At 42.4% G+C, this 18239-nt stretch overlaps 1 protein-coding gene across 3 annotated transcripts in view; it reads right to left on the bottom strand.

Moving 5' to 3' along the window:
* The window catches only part of KCNG3 (potassium voltage-gated channel modifier subfamily G member 3), a 101818-nt gene extending 83647 nt beyond the window's left edge, over positions 1 to 18171 (bottom strand). For all 3 annotated transcript variants that reach the window (XM_077773467.1, XM_077773468.1, XM_077773466.1), the window contains exon 1: positions 17539 to 18171. In XM_077773467.1, coding sequence (XP_077629593.1) covers positions 17539 to 18170 — 632 coding nt within the window. In that variant the 5' untranslated portion in view covers position 18171. The remainder of the gene's footprint in view (positions 1 to 17538) is intronic.
* Between the last annotated feature and the right edge of the window lie 68 nt (positions 18172 to 18239).

The following is an 18239-nucleotide window of genomic DNA, read 5'->3' as shown; positions in this document are numbered from 1 at the left end:
AGACAGGGACAGAGACAGAGTGTGAGTGGGCAAAGGGCAGAAGAGAGGGAGAGACACAGAATCCGAAGCAGGCTCCAGGCTCTGAGCTGTCAACACAGAGCCTGACATGGGGCTCAAACTTGTGAACCTCAAGATCATGACCTGAGCAGAAGTCGGACGCTTAATCGACTGAGCCACTCACACGCCCCAAAATGTTACCTCATTTTTGAAAATTATCTAGGGGTACCTGGGTGGCTCAGTCAGTTACGGGTCCAACTCTTTTAATAACAGCTCAGGGCATGATCTTACAATTTTTGAGTTCAAGCCCTGTGTCTGCAATGTCAACAAGGAGACTGCTTGAGATTCTCTCTCTGTCTCTCAAAATAAATAAATACACTGAAAAAATTATCTAATGAATCTACATGCCATAGTGTTTTGATAAAACCCACCAACTTTCATTAAAAAAATAGACTAACAAACCCTCTAACAGAAATTTTACACCGTTACTTATAAAACTTCTACTTCTGGGATGCCTGGGTGGCTCACTCAGTTAAGTGTCCACCTTTGGCTCAGGTCATGATCTCATGGCTCATGAGTTTTGAGCCCCACATCAGGCTCTGTGCTAACAGCTCAGAGCCTGGAGCCTGCTTTAGATTCTGTGTCTCCTTCTCTCTTTGCCCCTCCCCCCACTCATGCTCCATCTCTGTCCCTCAAAAACAAATAAATATTAAAAAAAAAAACTTGTATTTCCATTTCACATGATTTTGCTCTGACGTAATATACTTCTAATGCTTGAAAAAATTTAAATTTTTTTTAATGTTTTATGTATTTCTGAGAGAGAGAGAGACAGCGTGAGCAGGGGAGGGTCAGAGAGAGAGGGAGATACAGAATCTAAAACAGGCTCCAGGCTCTGAGCTGTTAGCACAGAGCCTGATGTGGGGCTCAAAACTCATGAGCCATGAGATCATGACCTGAGCCAAAGCTGGACGCTTAACCGACTGAGCCACCCAGGCACCCCAAATGCTTGAAAAATTTTAAACATCCTATCATACATCTATATGCTTATATCTTAATTTTCTTAATTTCCTTTGAATCTATAATTTCCTATAATCTGTGCTAATTTTTTTAGTTATCATTACAAAATTTAGCACATAATAATTAAGCATAAAATAAAATTTTATTTGAACTGCATCTTTTAATGAAATTGATAGGTTTCTTTCATTTTCAATTAGTTTGTCTTTTTAGCAGCTGGATTTTTCTTTTTTTTTTTTAATTTTTTTTTTAATGTTTTATTTATTTCTAGGAGAGAAAGAGGGAGAGACAGCGTGAGCAGGGGAGGGTCAGAGAGAGAGGGAGTCACAGACTGAAACAGGCTCCAGGCTCTGAGCTGGCAGCCAGCACAGAGCCCGACGCGGGGCTCGAACCCACGAACCGCGAGATCATGACCTAAGCGAAAGTCGGACGCTTAACCGACTAAGCCACCCAGGCGCCCCAGCAGCTGGATTTTTCTTATTTTTATTTTTTTAATGCTTATTCATTTTCTGAGAGAGATAGAGCATAAGTGATGGAGGGGCAGAGAGAGAGGGAGATAGAATCTAAAGCAGGCTCTAGGCTCTGACCTGTCAGCACAGAGTATGACGCAAGATTCGAACTCCGGAGCCACAAGATCATGACCTGAGCCGAAGTCAGATGCTTAACCAACTAACTGAGCCATCCAGGCACCCCAGCAGTTAGATATTTTATTTCAAATTAATAAAGGAGTATTTCTTCCAATTGGTAGAATGACATAGATCAGCATCATTTCTAATCTTATTTTTGTTTTTATACATAAAATGTTTTGTTTTTACACATAATATGGCTGAGAGTCCTTATTTACTTAAACAAGTAGAGGAAGATGGAAGAAGCTGTATTATAGGAATGTTCTTCAATTCTTTTACCTCCTTCCAAGTATATACAAAAAATATCACATTTTGATCTATTATCATCTATCATCAATAATTCTTTTCACAGGGGTGCCTGGCATCTAGGCATCCACTAGACGGGGTGCCTAGGTGGCTCAGTCAGTCAAGCGTCCAACTTCTGTTTGTCTTTCTCTCTCTGCTCCTACCCCACTCATGTTCTGTCTCTTTCCGTCAAAAATAAAAACATTTTAAAAATTAAAAAAATTTGGGGCGCCTGGGTGNCAAGCCCCATACTGGGTGTAGAGATTACTTAAAAATGAAATTTTTAGGGCCACCTGGGTGGGTCAGTCACTTAGATGCTGGACTCTTGATTTCAGCTCAGATCATCATCTCACGGTTCATGAGTTCGAGCCCTGTGGCGGGCTCTGTGCTGACAGTGTGGAGCCTGCTTTAGATTCTCTCTCTTGCCCTCCTCCCCTAAAAATGAACATTAAAAAAATGAAATCTTTTTTAAAAAGTTCTTTATACCTCTATGTAGTATTTCTGTCGAGAAGGTTTGGTTTGAATATAATTATGAGACTGTCAGACAAGTTCAAATTCAGGGACATCTATAAAACAACTAGCCTAGAGTCTCCAAAATCATCAATGTTAAATAATATCCAGGGGCACCTGGGTAGCTCAGTCAGGTGCACATCCAACTCTTGATATCGGATCATTTCATGATCCCAGGGTGGTGGGATGGAGCCTCGCTCTGTCTCTCTCTCTTNAACCGACTGAGCCACCCAGGCGCCCCTGTCTCTCTCTCTTAAAAAAAAAAAAAATCCTGAGTGTGATCAGAGTTATATGCTATTTCAAGACCCAGACAGGCACCCTGTCAATACATCATTTTGAATTAAATATTTATATCTTACTATGTGCTTTAAGTATATTTTCATCAAAACCTGGGAATTGCACACTTATCTCATTCAGCTTTGGGAACATGCCTGCCATGTAATTGAATCCGCAAAGTCAATCCTCACTGTGAAACCAATCATTCAAATCAGATGTACATTCTTAAGGAACAGATGGATTTTTTTTTCAGTTCAAATGATGTGTAAATGCATTTCCCTATGACAACCTTCTCCACTTTTGAATTCTAAGACAAAAAGAGAGGAAAAGGAAGGGAGAGAGGGGAGGAAAGGAGATAGAAGGAGGGAGAAAGAGAGAATTGAAATGTACATATAAGACAGCTGATTGCTGCATTCAATATGTCGTACTATGTTGTTTTATTTAGTTTTTGAAAGAGAGCACATGCACCAGTGAAGGAGAGCCAGAGGGAGATGGAGAGAGAGAATCTTAGGCAGGCTCAGAGAAAAGCCTGATGCGGGGCTCAATTCCATGACCAACCGTGAGATCGTGACCTGAGCCAAAATCAAGAGTCACATGCCCAACCGACTGAGCCACCCAGGCAGCCCAAAAAGTGGTAGTTTCTTAAAGGTTAGCTACTATGTGGAGACATATCTTGTCACTGAACTTCTGATGTTCAGTACCTTCAAACCCATTAGTTCCTGATCACTTGGGGTGGATCTTCTGCATGGTATTGTAACATCAGGTGTTGGTCACTTAGGATGTATTGGTTTCTGAGTTATGCAGATCTCCCAAATATTAACACGTTTCATGCTATAATATTTTAAAACTCACGTTTATTAATATCACTACCAAGCTCATCAGAAAAGTATTGGGAAGCTGGCAAGTGCACAGTGGCAGGTTCAAGTTTTCCAAGTGTCTAGTTTTTACTGGAGAGCTCTCATTTTATCACTGGCAACAAATACTGGCCATCATTGTCCTTGAAGTGACAGACTCACCTTGTTCAATGAAGAGAAAAATGTCCGCCAAGTTCAAGTCTGAATAACCACGGTTTGTCAGTCATTCTTGCAAATAAAAATGTTTCGTGAAAAAAGCTGCTGGTGCAGCTTGCAAGTCATCCAGCTGTACAAGTTCTTTCCCTCGAGGCAGCCATAGTACTTTAGCATGCGGCCAAAGTGGCAACTTCCCGTTTCATCATGCAGAAGATGTTAAAATATATACTTAAGGATCAGGTGTAATAAAAGCAGTAATTGTGACTGCACTGTCAAGGGCATTCCTGGTGATACACCTTTTACTAACTATGAGCACACAGTGGTGGAGAATACAACAGCTACTAACCCGGCTGGTGCCACCACCCCTTCCCAGGAGCTCTTGTGGCCAGCATTCCAGGAATGTCAGGAAGACTTAAAGGACACTGCACCAGAAGCACTTCCATGACACCCCAGGTAGCACTCATTCTGCTCCCACATCTGTGTTCCCTTCTACAGCAGCACCACCTCACCTTCTCACCATCAGTGACTCTGGTTCTTCCCCTCCCTACACAGGAAGCTACTGGACGGCAAGGGCTGTCTGTCTTGGTTATGTCTCAAGGCCAACTGAGTTACACCATGTATTAATAAGATTCACTTCCTTTTTTGTTTTGCTTTGTTTTTTGTTTTTATTTTAGAAGAGAGAGAGCAAGCGGGCGGGGGAGGGATGAGAATCTTTTTGGTTGTGTGTGTGTGTGTGTGTGTGTGCGTGTGTGTGTGTTTATTTACTTTTGAGACAGACAGAGACAGAATATAAGCAGGGAAGGGCAGAGAGACAGAGGGAGACACAGAATCTGAAGCAGGATCCAGGCTCTGAGCTGTCGGCACAGAGCCTGATGTGGGGCTCGAACTCACAAACCGCTAGATCATAACCTGAGCCGAAGTCGGACACTTAACAGACTAAGCCGCCCAGGCGCCCCAAGAATGAGAATCTTAAGCAGGCACCATGCTCAGCGCAAACCTGGACACAGGGCTCAATCCCACCACCCTGGGATCATGACCTGAGCTGAAATCAACTCAAATGCCAGCAAGGCATCCCAGGACGCCCTTTCTTTCTTTCTATGTTTTTTTTAATGTTTTATTTTTATTTTTGGGAGAGAGATGGAGACAGCATGAGCAGGGGAGGGTCAGAGAGAGAGGAGACACAGAATCTGAAGACAGTCTCCAGGCTCTGAACTGTCAGCAGAGTCCGACGCAGGGCTCGAACCCATGAACTGTGAGATCATGACCTGAGCTGAAGTCGGACACTTAACTGATTGAGCCACCCAGGCATCCCAACCCTTCCTTTTTTGAAATATACTTCCCATTTTATTTCCCATAAAAACGCAGTCTCTGATTTAATAGGGCTTACTGACCCTTGTGAACACCAGTTTTGATCATCCATCCTTTCCCCAACCACCTCTCACATTCACCACCTCTCACATTTACCAGTAAACTGGTAAATCTACATCTGTGATCTGAAATTAATACAGACAGTCCCTAACTTATAAATACTTGATTTCTTGCACCAACCGTAAATACTAATAAAAGTCCCTACTGTACCAGAACTCTTAGGATCGAATAATGAGCTCTGGTTAGGGGAAGTATCTTGGGAAAAGAGAACACTCTGTGAGTCAGGGTGGGTCTCCGTGAGATCCAAGGGCAGCATCTGGCATCAAGCTGGTTAGAAGACAGCAGTTAGTAACCCATCCTCAACCCTCTACCGCTCTCCTTACTTTACACACGAGGACACCAAGGCTTAGAGAAGGAATGAGCCCAAGGGCACACGGCTGGACAGGCTGAAACCTATGACAAGGCCATTCTGGACCAGGGTTGACAAGCTCCTTCTGTAAAGAGCCAGAGAGGGGCGCCTGGGTGGCTTAGTGGGTTAAGCGTCCGACTTTCGCTTAGGTCATGATCTCGTGGTTCATGGGTTTGAGCCCCGCGTCGGGCTCTGTGCTGACTGCCAGCTCAGAGCCTGGAGCCTGTTTCAGTCTGTGACTCCCTCTCTCTCTGACCCTCCCCTGCTCACACTGTCTCTCTCTCCTAGAAATAAATAAAACATTAAAAAAAAAAAAAAAAGAGCAAGAGAGTCAATGTTTCAGGCTTTGCAGGCCAGCTAGCCTCTGTTGCAAGTAAGTGTTGACTCCACCCAAGTAGCAGGAGAGCTGCCACAGACAACATGTAAACAAATGAGTGTGGCTGTGCGCCAATAAAACTCTGAAATCCGAATGAATGTCAGATAATTTGCATGAGTCATGAAACAGTATTCTTCTTTTGATTTTTTTTCCTCACCATTTTAAAAGTGTAAAAACCATTTAGCTCAGGAGCTCTACAAAAACAGGCAGCAGGCCCGAGTTGTCTGCAGGCCACCACCTGCCCACCCTTGCTCCAGACCACCAGTCCTGCAACAGAGTGTGGGGGGGACAGCAGAGCCCCTGGTCATGCAATGATGTCAGAGGCAAACATGACCAATGACAATAGTGTTACCCAGAAAATAAATAAGGAAATCCTGCCACCACAACTTGGATCAACACAGCAGCTAGCTGCCTGGACCCGGGGCTCCAGGCAGCCCTCTGCATACTAGGCGAAATGGGGGTCCTAATTGGCCCCACTGGCTCCACCCTTGCCCCCTAGAGCCTGCCCTCCACATGGGGGCCAGAGTCAACTCTTAAAATTTTAAACTAAATTAGAAGCACCTGGCCAGCTCAGTCCATAGCGCATCCAACTTGTGATCTCCAGGTCATGAGTTTGAGCCCCCTGCTGGGTGTAGAGATTACTTTAAAATTTTTTAATTTAATCAAATTATGTCTTCTGCTCAAAACCCACATTCCAATACAAATCCAAGTCCTTACCATTTTATTTTCTCTTTTAAAAATGAAGACTATCAAAAGTATATCCCTTTAGCTGGTGCACCCGTATAGCTCTACAAGAACTACATTCTCTCACGGTCACTGTCACCACCACGAATTCCCTACCCCTGCCCCTCTGCTGTACAGAAACAGGCAGGGCGCCTAAGCTGTCTGCAGGCCACAGTCTGCCCACCCTTGCTCCAGACAACCAGTCCTGCAACAGAGTATGGGGGGAACAGCAGAGCCCCTGGTCACCCCTACCCCCCTACTTCCTTGCTGTGCCTCCAACAGACTAAGGGCACATGCCCGTCAAAGTCTGTGCTACATGCTCTCTGCCTGGAATGGCCTTGACCAGAGGCCTTCATGGCTGCCTCCTGCATCCCTGCCAGTCCTTGTTCAGACATACATCACCTGATCAGAGAGGCCTTTCCTGACCATGGTTCACACTCTTATAAACCTGATACTGTTTTGTTTCTTCATAGCACTTACCACTATCATTATATATTTATTTATTAGAACAGATGGTTCTTGAGGGCAAGGACTCTGGTTTTTCGTTCACTGCTATATCCCCAGCACCCAGAACAGTCCCAGATATATAAGAGTTGCTCAACAAATGTTTGTCAAACTTATTCAATAAGTGAATGGAAAGCCACAAAACCAACATGCAATTAAGTCCTTACAATATAACCCACTCATAGGTTGAAGACAACTTATAAACATACACTCTTCTATCAAAAATGAAAATGTGGGGCACCTGGCTGGCTCAGTTGGTGGAGCATGCAGCTCTTGATCTCGGAGTTGAGTTCAAGCCCCATGTTGGGTATAGCAATTAATTAAAAATAAAATCTTTAGGGGCATCTTGGTGGCTCAGTTGGTTAAGCATCCAACTCTTGATTTTGTCTCAGGGCATGATCTCACCATTCATGGGATCGAGCCCCATGTTTGGCTCTGCAGTGAGCATGGTGCCTATTTAAGATTTTCCTTCTCTCTCTCTCTCTCTCTCTCTGTCCCTCTCTTGCTCACGCACACTCTCACTCTCTCTTTCAAAGTAAACATTTTAAAAATAAATAAATAAAACAAAATAAAATCTTTAAAAAAATGAAAACACTGTTGTAGGATGTTTCTTTCACATGTATTTAAAATATACACTGAGGGGGTGAGGGAGACAGGAAAGGGGGTGATGAGCATTGAGGAGGGCACTTGGGATGAGCACTGGGTGTTGTATGGAAACCAATTTGACAATAAATTATATTTTAAAAATAAATAATAAAATAAAATACATACTGAATCACTGCCCATTCAGTGCAAGGTATTAAGCCACATGTTGTGAAGCAAGAATTTCTGTTCTCAAAGAACTCATAGACCAAAAAGGAGGTAAGACATTTACAAGCAACCTCAAGAAATGATAGACAGTGGGAAGGGGCACAATACAAGGAAAGATAAAGAGCTAAGGAGTTCAGTTTCCTGCTGAGGGCCCAGTCTTCATTCTCTCATTGACCCTTCCATGTAAAATCCCCACTTAACAGAGGAGGGTACAGGCCCAGAGCAGGGTAATGAATGAACTCTAGGGAGGCCTCCCAACTTGGAGTCCTGGATTCTTGTCACCACAACCTTTTCCTTTTGACATTTTTTTGGCCCGAGAAAGTCAGATGATTGCCTCAATTACACACTTCCCTTCGCCGGTTGAGTAAAAGCTGAGGAGTCCTTGCTACTAGCAAGCAAAGAAAATTACTTAAATATATCTAACTCTTCCAAACAGAACCCACCAGTTCATGAATGAATTAATTAATTCAAACACAAATGTTTTGCCTATTGCTTCATCTGATTCATCTGCTCAATCAAAATGCATGGGTCCCTTTCCTAACCATTCATGGGTTCCAGCTTTCTAACACATTTTAATACTCCTTCAAACACATCACCAAAACATAATGCTTAAAGTAGGATGGATAATGATTGATACTTGTACAACTGCAGATATACTAAAATTCACTGAAATGTGCACTTTATTTTATTTTTTTAAGTAGGCTCCATGCCCAACGTGGGGCTTGAACTCATGACCAAGATCAAGAGTCTTCTGTTCCACACAGTGAGCCAGCCAGGCACTCCTGAATTGTACATTTTATTTATTTTATTTTTATTTTTTTTTTATTTATTTTTGAGAGAAAGAGACAGAGCATGAGTGGCGGAGGGGCAGAGAGAGAGGGAGATAGAATCTGAAGAAGGTTCCAGGCTCTGAGCTGTCAGCACAAAGCCTGATGTGGAGCTCGAACCCACGAACCGTGAAATCATGACCTGAGCTGAAGTTAGGTGCTTAACCAACTCAGTCACTCAAGGGCCCCATGAATTGTGCACTTTAAAGGTGAGTTCTACTGTATGTGAGTTATATCTCAATAAAGCTGTCATATATTTTTTAAGACATTCTGGTTTTTTTTAAGCTTATTTATTTTGAGAGAGGGGGAGAGAAAGAACAAGCTGGGGAGGGGCAGAGAGAGAGGGGACAGAGGATTCAAAACAGGCTCTGTGCTGAAAGCAGACAGCCTGATGTGGGGCTTGAACTTAGGAACTGAGAGATCATGACCTGAGCCAAAGATGTTTAAACAAGTGAGCCACTCAGGTGCCCCTTTAAAGCTGTTATATTTTTTTAAGGTGATTATTTCCAAATGTTTGCTATTAAAATGTTATTAATATTAGTATTCTATTTACTATTAACTGCATTTGTATTCTAATAGTCACTATCACTAATAAAGAGTAGTGCTGAATTGCGCTCACAGTTTTGAGGGAAATTTGGTAACAGCTGACAAAAAAAATTTTTTTAACACAATCCTCTTGATCCAGCTATATTTCCACTTTAGAATTTACCTAACATATATACTCACTCCAGCTTGCAAAGACATGTTAAAAAGATTGTTCTGTATCACTGTTTGCATTTTTATAAAACTAGAGTCAAACCAAACATTCCACAGTAGTGTGGATTAGGGACATGGGAATCAAATGCCAGGCCACCACTTCCTCACTCTGTAAGGTCACATGCCGCTTCACCTCCCTAAATCTCACTCATAAAATGAAGACAGTAACGGTGCCAACTCACAGAATTGTTATCGGAGACTTACATGACAAAATACACGTAAAAACTTAACAAGCAGCCAGCATATACTAACTATGAAATAAATATTACTAAGACAGCCATCACTGTGATTGACAGGACAGATGCTTGTAGACTGAACTGTGGTCTGGCCATACAATGGAACATTCTACAGGTTTTCAAAAGAACAAGGAATATTGCTATCAACTGATATGGAAAGAGTTCCAACATGTTTAGAGAAGAAAGCACATTGTTAAACAAGATTATAGAATTTTCCCAGTTATAAATTTTTAAAAATATCTATATAATATGTATATATAATTTATATACACACACAGTTGTGTGTGTTTGTGTGTGTGTGTGTGTGTGTGTGTGTGTGTATGGGCATTTCAGGAAAGGATACCGAGAAACTGGGTAATGGGACTGAGGAGAAAGGGGCATGTTTACTCTTCAATTCCTAACGCTTAGAACCATACTTTTTGCCAGTGAGCAAACTTTTACTTAAAAAAAATAAAAAGAACATTGAAAATTAACTTGCTTACTAAGGGAGGAAAAAAAGCACCTTGATTAAAAAAAGAGTATTAACAAAAGAAAGTTTCCACTGAATTCTAAAATTGGCAGCAGATAGAAAAACCCTGTACACATATTAAAAGAAACAGTCCACTGTGCAAGAACAGAATTTAACTGAGATTCAGGGTTATATTCAATCCTATCAGAGATCTATTAATTACCGGCTTCTGAAAATATCCACCTTATCTGCAAAGTAAATGCACTGAGACTTTCACCTTCAGCTTCAAATACTGCTTTTTATTTTTAAGGTACTTAAAAACCTACTGAATTTATACAATATTGACCTAATAGGCAATAGAAATAATACAACTGATTTTTAAATTTCCATCACTTGGTGTTTCATTTTGATTATGTATCTCATTTTTAAAAACTGGGGTTAAAAATAACACTGCCAAAAACCTGAACATCTTTACATCTCTTCAGATTCTCACTACCACACCACAAAGCAATACATATTAAAGATCAAAATTCCAACATGAAGCAACTTTTAGAAATAATTTCTGAAGAACAGATTGGTGCAAGACTTTGCACCTTAAAGAGATCTAAAATTCAAAAGAGGACACATCAGGTAAGATTGGCTGAAGGGATGTAAGTTCAGAGGCAATGGGGACCAAAAAGTAAAGGTGAGAAGTACTTTATATCTTACCCATCTTTTTCTCAAAGTTCTGACTAGCATAGAGCATCTTTTTATGACACAGGCAGCAATGCTGAGTGATTTTATTTCTCTATTTATTTTTGAGAGTGACAGAGCACAAGCGGGGAAAAGGAGTGAGAGAGGCACTCAATCGGAAGCAGCCCAGCACAGGGCTCGAACCCAGAAACCACGAGATCATGACCTGAACTGAAGTCGGACGCTTAGCTAACTGAACCACCCAGGCGCCCCATGAGTGATTTTAAAAGAGTAGGTCAGGCACCTGGCTGGCCCAGTCAGAAGAACATGTGATGCCTGATCTCAGGGTCACGATTTTGAGCCCCAAGTTGGGTGTAGAGATTACTAAAAAATAAACAAATAAAGTTAAAAAAAAAAAAAAAATGAGGCCTCCTGGTTGGCTCAGTTGGTTAAGCAAGCATCTGACTTGGCCTCAGGTCATGATCTTGAGGTTCGTAGGTTCAAGCCCTGCGTCGGACTCTGTGCTGACAGGACAGCTCAGAGCCTAGAGCCTGCTTTGGATTCTGTGTCTCCCTCTCTCTCTGACCCTCCCCTGCTCACACTCTGTCTGTCTCTATCTCTCTCAAAAAATAAACATTAAAAAAATTATTAAAAAAAGCAACAACATGAGTATACCTATATGTTAAAATGCCAAAAAACATTCATCTCCCTAGCAGTGTTGGAATGATAATCAATGGTACTGGAAGGCAAACTGCCTGGAAAACCTGTAGTTTGTCTTATCAATCAGATAAAACAGTAAGAATGTCATCATTCTAAGATGACCAGAACTGTTCATTAAGGGAGGTTGTGAATGCATTTATCAAAGATCTTTAACAGAAGTCCTCTCAATGAGATGGTTTTGGTTGTATAGAAAGGAAAATGGTAAATGATCCCTCTCCCACCAACTCTCAAAAGATCCCTCTTCCAGATCCTTCTCCTCACAATACCTCCAAAATGAGAAGTAGAAACTGTAGAAAAGAACTGGACTCCCAGCTCAGTACATGTGGGCCAAGCCAGTTAAGCGGGAGGGAGCCCGGGGCCTAGAGCCCTAGCACTGCTTCACTCAGTAATACCTGACGCCTTTCCTGGTACTGGGCAGATGAGTCACCATTAATAACACGACAAAACCCTCATAATTACCTGAATCCAATGACTTCTTACCATGTCCACTGCTACTCCCCTAATCAAGCCCCATATTCTCTCGCCTGCCAGCTCTTGCTAACATCTGCAGCTGCCCCTGGTCCCTTCTCCACCCTGTGGTCAGTGATGTTTTGAAAGCACAACAGATCATATCTTTCCACTGCTTTAAACCTTCCAAATTCTTTCCTGTCATACTTGGAAGGAAATCCACACTCCTTCCCAGGGCACACAGGCCCAGCCTGATAGGTCTCTGCCTCCCCGCCTCCCCTCTGCCTCCCCTCTCATTTACCACACCCCTTGCCCTTGACTAACTGCTAGCCCACACTGGCCTTCCTTCCATTCTATACACAAGCCAAGCTCATTGTCACTTCAGAGCTTCTGCCTTTGCTGTTCCCTCTGTCAAGAACACTCTTCCCTCCCTCTTCCAAGGCTGGGTCTTTCTCATCATTCACGTCTCCACTCATGCCACCTCCTCACATCTTATGCAAAGGACACTCCTGTTGCATTCTACACCTATATACCCTCTTTGACTTCCCTTCACTATCTGCAATTCTCATTTATTCGCTTCCTTTGTTGTCTGTCCTCCCTTCCCACTACCACCACCAGCCCACCAATTCCATGAGGAGGAACCCCATCTTATGTGCCTCTGCTGTCACACTGATGGGCAGTCGCCAGAATCAAAAATGGCTGATGAATTTTCACAATTCAGGATTGTTTTTCACTCATTGTGCATTCTTTCTCAATAAACAGATATTAAAAGTACTGCTACTGTGTTCTAAGCAATTGTGGTTTTCTTTTAATGGGGTCCTAAATTAGAGAACAAAGTATATTTGCAACTCATATCATAAACAAAGGTCTAATTTCTTAATGTATCATTCAAAATTCTAAACTAAGAAAGTCATTGACAAACAAAACATATAAACAGTTCGCCAAAAAAAGTCAGATAAATGACTCCTAAATATATAAAGATACACAATTTTACTCAAAATAAGGCAAAAGCAAATTAGAGCTACTAGATATTTTTCTAGTATGTATGGGTAAAGATTACAAGTATCACAATGCTTTATGGCATATAAAAAAGCATGTTCTGGGGCACCTGGTGGGTCAGTCATTTGAGTGTCCAACTCTTGATCTCTGCTTAGGTCATGACCTGGGGGTTTGTGAGTTAGAACCCCATGTTAGGCTCTGGGTTGATAGCGTGAGCCTGCTTGGGATTCTGTCTCTGCCCCTCCCCCACTCATGCACATGCACTCTAAACAAACTTTAAAAATTAAAAAAAATTTTAAAAACTGAAAGAAAAAGCATATTTGCCCACATGTTGCTGGCAGGAATATAAAATGATATCATTTTTTTTGGAGAGCAATTTGGAATTGGCTATGCAAATCACAAATACACATGCTCTTTGACCCTATGTCTTAGCTTTCAGGAATTTATCCTATGGATAAAAGCAAAATAATGTACATGTATAAGGATATTCATTGCAGCATTTCCTATAGATGAGACAACATAAATGTCCAAAAGTTATGAAACATTCATACAATGGATTATACAGCTGCATAAAATAATTGGGTAGCTCTTTATAAACTTATACAAAACAATCTCCAAAACATGCTGGTTTGAAAAGTAAGTTTCAGAAAAGTATTATTGCACTGTTTTTGTCATTGTTGTCTGTAAATATACATGATATGCTTGTCAATACATAGAATGTCTCTAAAATGACACACAAAATCAAGTAACTTTGGTTACATCTAGGGAAAAGAAGTAAATGCCCAGGAGATGGAGAAAGGCTTGCTTGTATAGCTTCTGGACTTTAAACCATTATTTATATGGTTATGTTCTAGATTAACCATCTAGAACAAATCAATTTAAAAGAAACATATTCATGGGGTAGCTAGGTGGCTCAGTCAGTTAAGTGCAGACTCTTGATTTCAGCTTAGGACATGATCTCAGGGTTCATGAAGTTTGAGCCCCATGTCAGGCTCTGTGCTGACATTATGGAGCCTACTTAGGCTTCTCTCTCTCTCCTTCTCTCTCTGCCCATTCCCCACTTGAACACAGTTTCTCTCTCTCAGGATAAATAAACTTCTAAAAAAAGATCATATTCATACAGAAAAAACTTTCAAATTATTGATTTGGAAGACCTCTCAAGATTTCTGCAAACTTGAGATTGTATGCTATTCCAAAATTTCAAAGATTAATAAAAAGAAATTTGATGCTTATATTTATTCCTTTTGCAAAATCACTACTTGATCAACAATCATTCCTTGATTTAATAGACTTTTTTTCTCATTCCTAGCACAAGATCCTGTCCTCAACTAAGAGTTCCACCAGCTGAAGTCCACGGCCTTCCCCACACAGTTCAATCTATGCAACAGAAGATATAGCCCTGGAAGGCTATATTTTGAATTATAATATAAGCAGCAGACATTTATTGTGCCAGAATAATAATTTTTTTCTGTAAGATGCTGTCATAATAAAAATAGTATAGGAGAATTTAGCTGCCTTCTAGGCCTTTTCCTCTCATCTAGCTTAGGTGCTAGGACATATTTATATGAAAAAATAACCACCATGCTAGGAAAGATATTATAGATGGCAAATAAGTAGTACAAATAAGCAACCCTCAAGAAATTAGGAAGAAAACATCACATCTACTCAGGCAGGCAGGAAAGGCTTCAAAAAAGAAACAGAATCTAAGTTGGGCTTGATGGATGATCCCATTTCAATAGACAAGGGACTGCACAGTAAGGAACATTCGGGTGGTTCAGGAACAAGTAAGCAGGCCAGTATGGACAAATGGAGCCCGCAAGTGACAGGGAGTACTCGTGGCTCCCGGAAGTCCAACTTTCCTGATGCCTGTAGCCTTCCAATGCCCTGGATTGATTATGAGTCTTTCTAATATTTTCCAGAGAGATCATTTCTTCTCCATTCTTAGCACCTCAAAGCAATCCTTCCCTCTGCAGAGACCTCCAAACTCATCCTCCTGTTTCCAATTTTCCCCATCCCCAGTTCATGGTACACAACTCATGACACTCATTATTTTATATACATAACCTACTTACCCCAAACCTGCCAACAGGTAACTAGTGCCTGCAAAATAAAATCATTCTCCTTCTCATCTGAGGCCTTCTAACATCTCTGCATCCACCTTTCACTCAATCACTGGACGTAATAAGCAAATTTCATACCTATGCCCCTTCTGTCCCTTTTTACCTGGAAAATTCTCCTTAATATGTTCTCAGGTAGAACATACATGGTTGTAAAGGTTGTGAATACAGTTTTTCTAAATGATTAACACCCCCACCACTGTTGGGCAGTACACAACCTCTGCAACCTTCCAAAGATGACTTGTTTCCATCCCTGTCCCCTTTGAAGCCGGATTGTATCCCAGAACAACTCAATTGTGCCTCTCATTCCTACATCACCAATTGGACACATTTTCTTTAGGAAACAATAACAAAAAAAGTTATAATACTTGGAATACCAACAGTGCCTTACACAGCACACACTCAAAAAAGATGCTTGCAAATGATGACAAGATAAGTCAAGAAAGGCAGATTGTGGTTAAACCATAAAGAGCTTTGAAGGACAAGAAAAATGTTTTGACTTTATTTGGTAGATGCCAAATACAGTCAGAGGATCCGAAGGATCTTTTATAAAGTCTAATTTCGGCAAACACAAGCAAGCAGGGTTTGAGAGACTATTGTCAAAGCACAGAGGCCCTGTCAGTTGGAGGAGGCCTATGGGGGTGCTCCTTCTGTGACTCCAGCCTCCTCAGCTCCTTACTGGTCCTTCAGCTTACCTGTTTGGGATTACAGCGGTTGGTTTTCATACCTACACTTGGAGAGTGAAGCTTAAAACTGGGCCATTAAGCCAAGAAAAACATGCTTTTGCCTGAAATATCTGGGTATCTAGGAAACAGTTCTGACTTGAATAATTACACACATAATATAAAATACATATAGACAAATCAAGAATTCCTCTTCTTCCCTGACTTCTTGTGCAGTCTCAGGAAGTCTAACTCAATTCTCCTGTTTCCTTTGCTAATGGAGCTTGAACTTTTACTAACCTTAGAATTACAATTACTAGTGAATCATTTCAAAACCAATCAGTTATGGCTCATTTTCCTATGGTCTCCTAAAAGAATCAAGGGCACTTATGTATTTAGGTATATAAATAAATTTCATTGTACTGATGGGAGTACTAAATAAGTAATTCTTATCTGTAAATCAAAAACTCAGAACCTAACACATTAAACAAAATTAGTCTACTAATGAATTTCCTTTTAAAGCATGTATCTTGGATTTCATGCCAAGATATCACTGTATCGGTAATGGACTCTGCGGTACCAGACAATTTTATTTACCTCTTACATTAAAAAACAATCTTCACTCTCCAAAGGAAGACTATTATGTGGAAGTAATGCACTGAAACATCAAGGCACTAATATCACCGGAAACATGCACATCTCTATCAGGAAAAGATTATCAGGCACAACCTAATTTTAAGAATGAATGGAAGAAGTAAATAAATAAATAAATACGAATGGAAGAGGCATCTTAAAACAGTGTCAAAGGTAAAACATAATATACAGTTTTGCGTTTATGCCCCCAAGAGATGGTTTCCCTTCAAAGCCAACTTTACTGTTTATTCTTCCTACCCAATATGCAAAATAAACTCACTAGCACTATAAACAGAAGTATGTGATCTTTATTGAAAGGTAAACATGATCTACGGAAAATGTAAAATATTTTCCTTTTATCCCAATAAAGTGAGAGGGAAAAAAAACTATTAACTACTCCAATAGTGTTTCTGGATTTGGGGCAGTTTAAGTATTTCCTCTTTTCAAAGATAGTGATTTTTCCCCCCTCCCCATACCGAAGATCCTTCTGAAAGTCACAGTGGTACCAAACGGTGTTATCTTTGCTAACTCCAAAGAGAGAAATGGGCACAGGCATCCATTGTTTAGAGTCTCTTGTTAATCTCCTTGATAATACAATTCCATTAACATACATATTATGTAGAGTGTATAGAATGCGTGGCCAGGGTATCGTAAACCACATTTCACCATAACACGACTTCATCTTTTCAACCACCAAAAATTGGCAAATAATTCAAACTGCTTAGCCCAAGGTTAAACTGTAATACTCACAATAAAAGTTTAAGAGAAATGTAATTAGTTACTATTTTCTCAAAAGTAAACTAAAAGATGGAAGACTTGTTTCTCTCCACCTGCCCCTGCCTATGCCTGGCGATTCGCCCTCCAGAGGGAAGTCTAGTGTAAGGACCAGAGCCGCCGAGTGCCAGGTAAATCGGGAGTGGGGAGTGAGGACAAACCCATTCCCGGGCTGGGCCCGCCTGGGGACCCGGCTGGGGCCTCGCTGGGCAGCCCGGAGGCAAACAGGACGGAGACGGGACCGACGGACCGGACGGACAGACGCAACAGGACGGACGGGACGGGCAGAGAAGCAGTGCGTCCTACCCGGAGGGCTCCCTCCCAGGGACGGCGGAGTACCTGCTCCGGTCATCCAGGCTACGGTTGTCGGCCGCCGCGGCGCGCCAGTCGGGCAGTGTGCTGGCACACAGCACGACCATGGACACTATCACGAACACTACCGACACGCTGGCCAGGATCTGCGCGGCCAGAGACGACGTGGGCTCCTCGAAGGTCCGCCGCATGCGCTCGAGCCAGCGCCTGGAGGGGGCCGCCTCGGCACCGCCCGGTCGCGCCTCGTCGCGGCCCAGGGCGCCGGGTTCGTCGGCCGAGTAGAAGGTGTAGGTGTCGGACATGCGGTCGTCGAGGCGGCGCTGGCAACAGTACTCCAGGTGCGCGCCCTCTAGGCCCCAGTAGATCATCTCGTTGTAAAAGGAGAGCTCGCACATCCGCGGCGCGAAGCGCAGCTTGCCGTGGCCGCGCACGTAGAGCAGGATGAAGCCGAAGGCCTCCGAGTGCCGGTCGAAGAAGTACTCGTTGCGCTCGCGGTCGTAGTCGTCGCACACCTCCAGCACGTCGCGCTCCGAGCGGCAGCCGTGCAGCCGGCTCACGCGACGCAGCGGGAAGTCCTTCAGCAGCTCCCGGGACAGCGAGTACCGGGCGCCGCCCACGTTCAGCACCACGGAGGCCGCCCTGCTGCGCCCGAAGGTCATGGCTGGCCGCCCCGAGGCCCCGAGGCCCGAGGCCGCCGCCCCCCACCCCCGGCCGCCGCCCCAGGCCTG

Source organism: Crocuta crocuta, unplaced genomic scaffold (genome assembly GCF_008692635.1).
Source record: "Crocuta crocuta isolate KB4526 unplaced genomic scaffold, BGI_CrCroc_1.0 scaffold67, whole genome shotgun sequence".
Taxonomy (NCBI): domain Eukaryota; kingdom Metazoa; phylum Chordata; class Mammalia; order Carnivora; family Hyaenidae; genus Crocuta; species Crocuta crocuta.
The sequence above is the reverse complement of the archived record's forward strand: the minus strand, read 5'-3'. Positions and strand labels throughout refer to the sequence as shown.